This window comes from Leptosomus discolor, chromosome 9, assembly GCF_034619465.1.
Source record: "Leptosomus discolor isolate bLepDis1 chromosome 9, bLepDis1.hap2, whole genome shotgun sequence".
In the NCBI taxonomy this organism is placed as follows: Eukaryota; Metazoa; Chordata; class Aves; order Leptosomiformes; family Leptosomidae; genus Leptosomus; species Leptosomus discolor.
In genome coordinates, this window is record NC_141399.1 from 26,965,730 (window position 1) to 26,976,115 (window position 10,386).

The 10,386-nt window shown below is 49.3% G+C and overlaps 1 protein-coding gene across 1 annotated transcript; it reads right to left on the reverse strand.

Annotated features, from left to right (window-relative positions):
* Window positions 1–2,851: 2,851 nt before the first annotated feature.
* LOC104354629 (G protein-coupled receptor 83) lies at window positions 2,852–10,160 on the reverse strand. Its single transcript, XM_009961598.2, has 4 exons — window positions 9,777–10,160; window positions 8,862–8,987; window positions 7,811–7,944; window positions 2,852–3,446 (listed from the first exon to the last, which is right to left on the reverse strand). Exons 1-4 carry the CDS (start codon window positions 10,158–10,160, stop codon window positions 2,852–2,854), a joined length of 1,239 nt encoding a protein of 412 aa, XP_009959900.2.
* Window positions 10,161–10,386: the final 226 nt, after the last annotated feature.

Below are 10,386 nucleotides of genomic sequence, written 5' to 3' on the forward strand. Positions count from 1 at the left end.
AACCTTTGCTGAACTCTTTTTCTGCTGATTTTTCATCCCTGCCCTGGACTCTGAGGAGGGGGGGGGCTTTTCCCAGTTAGTCTTTTTAAAGTAGGACCTCCTGGGACTTTTTCCTTCCTGTGCCATACCACATGGCACCTCCCAGGCTTTTTGTGGCCGAACCTGGTTTGCCCCAAGGCTGCCATTGCTCTCGTTTCCACTCTTGGAAACTTTCCAGTCGCTGGGAGAAGCCTGGCCACCACACCTTATAACTGTGTCTCAATTACACCCTCAGCTTGCGCTAAAAACTTGTGCTACAGCAACCAAAGGATGAAGGATGCTGGTTTTTGCAATCTTTGGGGAAAAGTCTCTTAAACTTCTGAAGATATGTGAGTGGAAATAGGGTGCTACATTTCTGTAGTGGAAACCAAAAATTCCATTCTGACACCCACCTTTCCACAGGGAAGAAACAATATTTTAATGAAGTGGAATACATGGTAGTTTGTGGGTCGTTCGCTAAAAGTTGATGAGGAGTGAGGAACAGTAAAAAGGCAAAAGACAGCTTATCTTAATAATTAAATGAGGTGATGCTCATTAATTAGAGACACTTTTAACATTTCGAATAACTCACAATGATATTTTTCAACTGAAAACAGACGCTGCTCTACACAGAGAGAGGACAGCGCCTGCACCCAGCAGCAGTCTGCTTTAAATTCCCATATTCAAAAAATTTTTAGCTTCCAAATGCCTCAGGGATCATGTATTCATCCATTTCTGCTGCTGTGCATGATGCTCTGCTGTCTTCCCCTTGTGCAGGTGTTGCGAGGTGCAGGGACATGGTTGAGTGGCCTGGAAGTGAAGACCTCCCCTCCTTTCTCTCCTGTTTCTTCTCACTGCGCAAATGGGGAAAAAAAATCAGTCCTTAGTTTCTCTTATTTGGTCTGTCTTACCCTCCTGCTAGAAGGTGGTGGGAGCATGTCCTCGTCCTTGTCAGCAGCTCACATCCCCCACCTTCTCCCCAGGCAGAAGCTCAGTCCAGGCTGTCGCCAGGGCAGACCAGGAGCATCCCTGGCCCTGAGCAGCTGTGTCTGCCTTTGAACTACCCAAAACTATCACCTGGTTTTCACCAACTAGACAAGTCCAGAGTCCTCAGCAGCTCCTCATAGGACGTTCCTTCCGGCCCTTTCACCAGATTTTTTTGTCCTCCTCTGGATGTGTCCAGGGACTTTCACGTCCCTCTTAAATGGTGGGGCCCAGAACTGCACACAGTGCTCGAGGTGAAGCCGCACCAACGCTGAATGCTTTTTATCCAAAGCAGTTTGTTTGGTTTTTTTTTTTGCTGCAAGTACAGTGTTTCCCTAGGAATTTCCTGTCTGAGGACCAACCACCCTGGCTGGTCTGTACCACAGCCCCTCAGTCACCATTGCAGCACACACCAGTCTCCAGCACAAAATGGGTTTTGAAGGATCACCCAGGAACTGTCAGGGCTCAAAACACACATAGCTTTGTTCCTGCAAAGGACTTACGACTGCTCAACCAAAAGTCTGGATGGATAAGTAAGTAATAAATACTTTCCGACCTTTTGTTTGTCTTCTCCAAGTAAGAGAATTGCCTTCCTCAGGCTCAACCAAGGAAGCTGAGAGGAGAAGTCTGGCCTCTCTAGTCTTGGTGCAATTTTTAATAGGGATGGTATGATGGAGAAAGGGACATTGCTGGCCAGACCAGGAGGTCCTTCCAGTTCCTGCTCCCCAGTGCCCAGCCACTGCTCCATGCTGCTTGTGAAATCACATAGCAGTTCAGGTTTCTTTCTCCTTTAATGTCTCTTTTCCTTGTCTTTTTCTTTTTTTTTTTCTCTCTCTCATGTACTAAATCTTTCCTTTGTTCTGCATCTCTTTTTTCACCTGCCTCTCAAGTGTAGCTAAATTAAACCTTTTTTTCCCAGGACTGTAAACAAAATCTACTCCCTTAGTCAGACTCAGTTCCATAGTTTTAAACGAAACTCTTCTATAGCAATTAGTAATTATAGAGAATGAGTTCATTCTTCAGTTAGTGAATGGTACAATCCTGATGAAATATTTTGTGGCCTTTTGTTTAGTGCCAGTGTAGGTTTATTTCCTAAATAAATATATTTATAATAAAACCAAAAATAAATTCTCAGTGGACTAAAATTGTCCACCCAAGTGCTGTTGGAGGTATCACCACCAGTGCCTGGCGTGGATGCCTGCTCCTTGCTCAGCCAGGGCTGGTTTGGAGCGGCTGGCTCTGCAGCTCCAGAAGCAGTGGAAGGAGGGGTGAGACAGAGCCAGGGAGTGAGCGAAGGAGGAGAAGCACCAGCTGAAGGGGAAATTGCTATTGACTGACCCTTACCTCTGCTGGGAGGCTTTGGTATAAATTATGGGGTGATACTCCATATGGATGGAGTCAACCTGGATGTCCAAGTCTTTCCTTCAAACACATGTCAGAACGGGTCCGTTTCTGCTGCTCTGCAAAGCCTCCGTGTTGTGGCATGTGTTAGGAGCACTAAGACAGGCCAGCAACTTGGGACAGCACGCGCAATGGCAGAAACCCAGGTCCCACTCCCTCTGCCAGTAATAAAATCGGAAACCCCCAAGAGCAAAACCCCCTGTCTGTGGCCCTCCATGTCCCTTGCACATATACCTGCTCCTTGGACCAGCTGCGGCTGTGGGCTCATAGGGAGGGTGCGTGAGAGCCTCTGCTCCCACCGCACCGAGTAAAGGTGGTGCTACTGTGATACAAGTCAAAAGTCAGTAGTAAAACAGCAGAGCAGCAACATTGATCGATTCCTGAGGAGAAATTATGAGATGCCCTTCGATGTCCACCGAATCCAGTTAACTCACCTCAGCCCGCCAGCTCACAGGTCTGTGATGGCCATCTGGATGTTCACAGCGGAGCACACAGTCTGCGAGGCAGGTCCCTTCCTGTACCTGGCCTGTTCCATCCATGCCTCGTGGCAGGACGTGACCATAGGTGGCAGCACGTTGTCCTGAGTCCGAGGCACCTTCTGGCACATGCAGAGCAGGGACTTGAGCTCTGAGCGGAAGCTCTCATTCAGCCAGCAGTAGATGAAAGGGTTGTAGCAGGTGCTGCTCATGGCGAACCAGTGCAGCGCAAAATAGAGGGAGTTCTTTGTCTTGATGCCTAGACTGGAGATGAGCACCACGTAGCAGTTGAGAGGGAACCAGCAGACAGCAAAGACCACCACCACCAGCATCAGCATCTTGATGCTCTTCTTCTTGTTCTTGTGGTGGGCAATATACTGCTGTGTGGTGATGTCTCCGATGGCGTTGCGGAGCCACAGCTTCTTGGCCAGGCGCGTGTAGGTGACAGTGATAATTAGCAGAGGCAGGAGGTAGAGAAGGAGAAAGGTAGACAGGTCCAGATACTTCCAGACCAGCTCTGTGGGCTCAGGAAAATCAGGGAGGCACAAACTCCGGACAGTGGCTTCTCTGGAAAACAAAGAAATGCATATATAGCACGTGGCCATTGCTTTGCAAAACAGATGCTGCCAATTTGGCAAACCACAGTGGGGCTTCCACACCACCCAAAACCACCTCCTCGGGTTTGCCACATGGACTGAGGAGGTATTGCTCAGGTCAACAAAGCAAAGCTCAGTCAAACCTCTGTTTCCCAGGAAGTCTTCTCATGATGTTCTCCGTGTCTGTCTCACTGAGGATAGGACTGGCTACTGTATATTCTTACCTCCTTTCCCCTTAACTTGTTATGTTGTCCAATAAAAGAAAGTCTTAGAAAGACAAACTGGAGTTTCCTCTTAGAATCTGCAGTTGATTTTAACTGAATGAGTCCCTGTGTCCTCTTAACATGGCAAAAGTCACCTCTGATGGCCCATTCTTAGAAAAGCGGCTACTGAGAAAGAATCACTGACCTGGCTGCATCAGCTCCTTCCCTGGGTGCATGGCACTGAGACACGGGTCTCCTCTTCCCCAAAAACCGAGTGTAGGAGGAAAGAGGGCAGTGGGTGAGACCCACCTAATTCCTGCTTGTCTCCAGTCCCATGGGCAATTCCTACATGCCTGGAAAAAGGACACACTATGCCCAGGATTCCCTCAATGTGCCCACCCAGAAATCCAGCCCAGGCATGTTGCTCCTCTTTCATGCATGTGGGCTGGGCGACTGTGGTCTGGCCAGGCACAACCAACCTGATCTTCCCGGGACACGGCAGAGTCATAGCGCATGCTGGGATCACCGCTGCAGCACTCTTGCAACAGGTCCAACTTGCCTTTGTCAGGTTGGATCTGCAGTCCGTGCCCTATACGGGCCCACCCGCCTTCCTGTGCCCCCCAGCCGGCACAAGACCCCCTTGGCCACAGCAAAAGCTGCTGAGGCAGCTGGGGAGTCACAGCCATGACGGGTGGAAGGAAAGGGTCTGCTGGAGGCTGGGGGCTGTGCGAAAGCCTCATGGGCATGACCCCACCTACACAGGCAGCACTCTTCTTCCCGTACTGACCATCCCGTTCCCATCAGCTTTTCAGGGGACCAGCTGTTAAAATGTCATTGCTGCATCTTAAAACAGCCTTGGTTATTAGAAAACCTGGATGCTTAACTCAAGTTTAACTTAATCCTGACTGTTTAACTTCTGATGGCTAACTAACAAAAGAACTGAGCTTAACTATATGTGATAGCTCATTTTAACAGCACTTCAGCAACCTGTCACACACAACCCAGCGGATCCAGGCTCTGTTGACATTTTCTGGCTGGCAGCAGCTCTCAGCTGACACACCTCAGCACTCTCCGCAGAGCACCATGCATCCCCTCCGCATCCCACAGCAGATGACTGGAAGTGATGAAACACTAGGAGAAAGGAGCACTCACGCATTTATTTCCAGCGGATGTTTTCTCTTTTTCTTTCCCTTTTTCCCCCTCTTTCTCTTATTCCATTTTGATCTTCTCACTTCAACCCTTGTCCTCTGCCCACTTCTATTCAGCACACACTTCAGTCCCCATTCAAGCCGCACTAGTCGTTGCAGTATTGATTAATATCTTTAATATCCTGCTTTCAACCTCTGGAGATGGCTTTTGTGCCACAAATAGAAGATTGCTTGAAAATGGGCGGCTGTGAGCAGGGCCTGCGTGTGGCTGTTGGATGAATGGCAACAGGCACAGCAGCAGAGCTCCACAGCCACGGATGACCCTGGAGATGCTGCTTGAGAGGTGAACTGACATAGAAGTGAAAATCGGCCTTTTTGAACCACATTCCCGACCTTTTCCTCCCCAGGATCCAGTGGGGATCCTGGCACACTGCTGGCACAGGCGAACCCAGCCCCTGCCTGCAGGCAACTCTGCCTGCCAAAGGCAACAGGCCAGGGCAGCTGGAGATCTGGCAGGAGAAGCCAGCACAGCACCCGAGATGACACCCCAGCACAGGGCCAGACCCGCCACGGCCGAAGAGCTAAACTGAAGGGAATGGGCAGAAGCAAGGGTGTGGGAGTGGGGCGGTCACCCCTCACTGCCCACCCTGGGAATCAGCTATTTGAGGAGTGCCTTGAGCTGGGGTCAGTGTTCGGGCTGCGGCCGTCGGTGCTAGAGTGCAGCTGGGGGCTAGTGAAGGTGACACTTTGGTGCTTGCGGAGCTTAAACAGTGTGTTTGAACAGAGCGGACAGCAGTGTGAGACCATAGGTTACTGAAATCCAACCCCTGCCCTCGCTGCCCCCCGTCCCTCTCACCTTCCAAAGGAGGGGCGCCGAGCTGTAGCAGAGGCTCACAATTATTTCAGGGAAGAGGTTGGTTGAGGGCAAAACCAGACAGGACACTGTGTTTTGGTAAATTCTGGTGCGACCATGGACTTGGCCACATTGCTGTGCACTGCAGCCAGAGGGTTGGATGGTGGCGGAGCCCATGTTCTCCTGTCCCCAGATCCCAAATAGCTCCCTGCTGGGGCTTTTCAAGAGCCCCAGGCCCTGCAGGGGATATTACAAGCAATATTACAACTGCGATTTTTATTCAATGGAAAGCAGGGATGAGAATAGCACATCCTGGAAGTCCGTATATTGCCAGGCTGCCTCATGCCGATGTGAGGCTGGGTTTCCTCTGGCTGTGCTAACAGATAAACAGAGACAGCTGCCCCGAAACAGATAGCGGGTTTGTTCATTCATGAGCAATTTGTTCAGTAATACCCTGCACACAGCTGCAAGGCAATGCGAGCGCAGGAGTAACCCAGCATGTTGTTTACCAAGTTGAAGCAGTTGAAGATATTATATCCACCACAGAGGTATCTCAGTCAAACCAATCACAAGTACAAGAGCTGTGAAGCCCCAGAGTGCACTCCCATTCTGTGTAACCTCTCATATACAAGCAGCAATAAAAGGCCTGCACAGGCAGTTAAACCCTCTCCCTGCCATGCTAGCAGGAGGGAAGTGGCTATGCTGTAGGAAGAAAAATACTTGTCCTTTATAGAGAAGCTCAGTATCTACAAAAGAAATCTTTCTACGCTGCCTATTACTAGCCCCTCACCCTGCTCTCTGGGACATTCCTCTCAAGTTGAAGATACTGATTAGTGTAAGATTATCCCCTTGGCCCCAAGTTCAGCATTCCTGTGAAATGCAGGCACCAGCAGCATGACACACCACCACCAAAAACGTGTTTGTGTAGCACCATGGCCTGTTTTCTAGCCAGCATGAGTCATAGCAATGCCACCAGCTGGTGGGGACAAGAGAGCCAGGACAGGCTGGGCACCACGGAGAAATAAAAGACTGCAAGGGCAAACCAACCCAAAACTTCTGGTTCTTCATTTCTCCCTGGTAGAGAGGGTGGTAGAGAGGGTGAATGGCACCACTAGATCAGATGGAAGTAGGGGAAGACAAGGATTTTTTTGTTGTTCTTTTTTTTTTTTCCCTTCTAGATCAGAAGCTTCACTTTCTTCTGCTACTTCAGCAGTCCTCAAGTGGACATGAAATTCCATTTAATGTCCTTTTAACAGCTTCTGTTGTTGTGTTCAGCCAAGAGCTCCCTTCCCAGCTGGGCAAGACAAAGCTGCCCACCAAGACACCCTCGTTCCCCAGTCAAAGCACTGTTCCTCTCACCAGCTTTTACTGCAAAGGAAGAGGTGGAGGCTTCTCTTCTGCATTTCTTGTTTATGTAATGCTGGGCAGAGGAGCCTCAAGCTTTAAGAAAGGCTGGTCTTGTGTCATAAATCCAGATGGATGACATGCAAGGAAGCTAAAATGTGTGAATCAGCATATGAAGTCCTGGAGATGTGGGTTCACGGCCCTGCTGACTCACAAACACGCTCCTCTCCTCCCTGTTCTTTCTGTGTAGTCTTGCTAACATCAGTATCAGATGTTCACACCATAAGCTTTCTTTTCTTTCTTTTTCAAACTGTAGCTTTGGCTTTCCCTTTCCTCCTTGCCTGAGCAAGTTGGCTAGACATGGTCTTAGGTCTAAGGAGCTGAGTGAGTGTGAGGAGGGAAAAGGAAAGGCCCTCGGGAGAAAATGGCCTTCTCAGGACAAGGTCCCTCCTGATGGTATCGTGGCACTGGGGAAGGTTTCTCTCACTGACCTGCTGTGCCCCAGCCAGGCTGCGCCTGCAGCCTGCCCCCAGCATGAGGATGGGGGGAGATTCACCCCTCGTCCAGGCGTTTGGGAGATGGCGAAAGCAAATGCAAGTCTTGCGGACGTGTGTGCCCTGCGGTGAGCCTGGCCAAGCCTCTGCTGTGGGAAGCGAGACTTCATCCACACACAAACTCCCACCAGTTCCACTACGTCCTCCTCCAAGCCTGGGAGTCCTTCCAGCAGCTCTCGCCACAGAGGGCTATCGGGCCTCTCTGTGCTCGCTTGGAAGGGGAAACACCTCACCTGTAGTTGTACTGGAAAAGCTTTTGATAGATGGCATGGGGTAGGGAGAAACAGGTTGCCATCAGCCAGATAACAGAGATGCTCAGTGCTCCCTTCGTTAGTGACATCCTCTGCTTCAGCGGGTTCAGGATGACCTGCAACAGAGACTTCACCATGACTCGCAGCACACGGGAAAGCAAAGTCCCATCATCAATGCACACAGCAGAGGCATTTTTTGACATAATCTAATACAGTTAAGAAAATGACAGCTGCGATTAGGAAAATATCCCACTTATTAGAATGACCTGGAAAATGGGAAGTATTGTAATTTTCAGTCTGCTCAGAAGTGCTTTCAAATAAACTTTTTCCTGTTTTGTTCTGTGAGGACCATTTTCATTAAACTGTGGGTTACATTAGGTAGGAAAAAAAGAAGATATCTACACAAGTCTCTTCACTTACAGTTATGTTTCTTTATTCTGTATGAATTATGTAAAGAAATGTCTCCTGTTCTGCTGAACCTATGAAGCTGAGCCCTCCTCCTCTCTTTTGAGGTGTTAACTCATCTTTAATGAAATCTTCTTTGTTAGGTGAAAAGGTAAAAGCTTATAAAATCAGAAAGTCTGGAAGATACTATTTGATGAATAGGGCAGGAAAGGAGAGTGATTGCTAGAGACAAGCACGTGGCCTGGGCTGCCCTCTCTTCCCTGCACTGGCCCTGCAGTGAGTGGGCAGCTCGCCCAGCCTGGCTGCAAGCAGACAGTGGGCACAGTCATGTCACAGTGCTGAAGTCTCCTCCCAGCATTTTCCAACAGAGATTTCCCACTCTGCCTCTCCCCTTTACCCTGGTCCAACATTAGTCCTGCGGTTACACCATGGGGCTTTAGTCTCAGAATTTCTTTTTACTCCAACTGTCCTGCAACTCGATGATGTAGCAAACACCCAATGGGAAAAGGAGCAAAAGAACAAACAGGCAACTAAATCAGAATTTAAGCTCGGGATGCTACAGACTGGTGTTCTATGGGGTTTGGGTGTCAAACTAAAAAGCTTGGAAAAGTTCCTGGGTGCATTTTACCTGGCGCCTGTCCAGGGCGATGGCCGTCAGGGTCAGCGTGGAGACGTGGAGGGAGCAGTACTGCACAAAGCGGCTGATGTGGCACATGGCCTTTCCAAAAATCCACGTGCTGTTCACAAACCGAACCTGAGGGAAAAATAGCAGGTCATCAGCCAGCAAATGGACTGAAAACAAATCCATGGAGAAGCCTTTTGGATTGCACCTGAGCTGGCACACGGGTTTGGGCTGGCTGGCTGGGCAGCTCCACCTGAAACCCAAAGAAAGAATAGCTACATTGGATTTTGAAACATCTTTACTTAAGAGTTTCTAAGGTCAAAACCCACAGATTAAACAAGTGGCGCTGTCCCAGCCCTCCTGGCCTGTTCATGTGAACACCACTTCTGAACAGGGGTAGTAACCTTTTGATTATACTAACAACTATATTTAACAAAGTTTTGGTCACACAAACCCCCCTTCAAGTCTGGAGATCTTTCCCTGAAGACTTTACCCAACTGGCAGCTCTGAAGAGCTTGACTGCTTTCTTCCAGTCACCTGAGTATGACTGACATTCAAATTGTTTGATCCACTAAGTTTTAAGTGTGACTCTCTAGTGCTCTCCTGCGTGTACATTAAAAATACATGTTCATCCAGGCACTAATTCTGCATTCCCCAAGACGCTCTTGCTGTGGTTTGGTGGCATACTTGGAGAGACTTTAGAGTCTTTTAGGAGATGCAGAGTCTAACAGAGCAAAGGCAGCCCACAGGTGGCTGAACAGGGTTTTACTTGCCTGGCAGAGTTGTCTATTAGACTTGATTGTGTTGGGTTCATGCCTCAGTCCTAGAAGAGCATGCACAGAGAGGGTGTGACCACCAGGCAGAGCATTCTTGGGAGAGACTCCCCTCCTGGCTGAAGGGACAGCACAGTGGGCCACTTACCAGGGTAAAAGGCGTGTTGAGCAGCGTGATCATAATGTCAGACACTGCCAGGTTGACGATGAAAAGGCTGGTGGCTGAGTGCATCCTCTTGTTCTTCAGCACCACGTGGCACACCAGCATGTTCCCAAAGAGAGACATGATGATAATGACTGAGTACGCCACGATGAGGAGAGCTTTCACTGTTGGTTTCTGGGATTCCGGCTCATATTTAGCCAGCTCAGCAAATTTCTCCCACTCAACAATGCGGCTGTCTGTCCAGTTGAAGGTTGTCCTGTTGGTTGCTTGGTAGATTGACATGAGTTTGGCCAAGGAAGAGTAATGGTCAAACTCCTCAAGAAACCCCACCATCTGTGACCTGTATGACTGAAGGAGCAAGCAACGCATGGTGGGTTAACCCAAGTCTTCCCTCAGCTTGAGGCCACTGGGATCACAGCTCCAGCTGACATAGCAAGTGATCCATCAGCTTCAGCTGCTTGGGTCCCTAAAAGCTGGTGAAGATGCAGCTGCTATTGTAAACACTCCCTTAAAACAGAAAGCTGGAGGGTGACTCTAAGGTGCAATGGGTTCCCCAGGGGCAGAGATGGCACTGGGGAGCAGTTCCAACAGGCAC

What these genes read in the sequence shown, in the direction of transcription:
- LOC104354629 (XM_009961598.2), bottom strand. Translation starts at nt 10,160, where the DNA reads ATGCGTTGCTTGCTCCTTCAGTCATACAGGTCACAGATGGTGGGGTTT. An exon ending in TCAACACGCCTTTTACCCTG is followed by an intron (nt 8,988 to 9,776) that starts GTAAGTGGCCCA and finishes TTTTTCCCTCAG; the next exon opens with GTTCGGTTTGTGAACAGCAC. An exon ending in CTTTTCCAGTACAACTACAG is followed by an intron (nt 3,447 to 7,810) that starts GTGAGGTGTTTC and finishes TTTGTTTTCCAG; the next exon opens with AGAAGCCACTGTCCGGAGTT.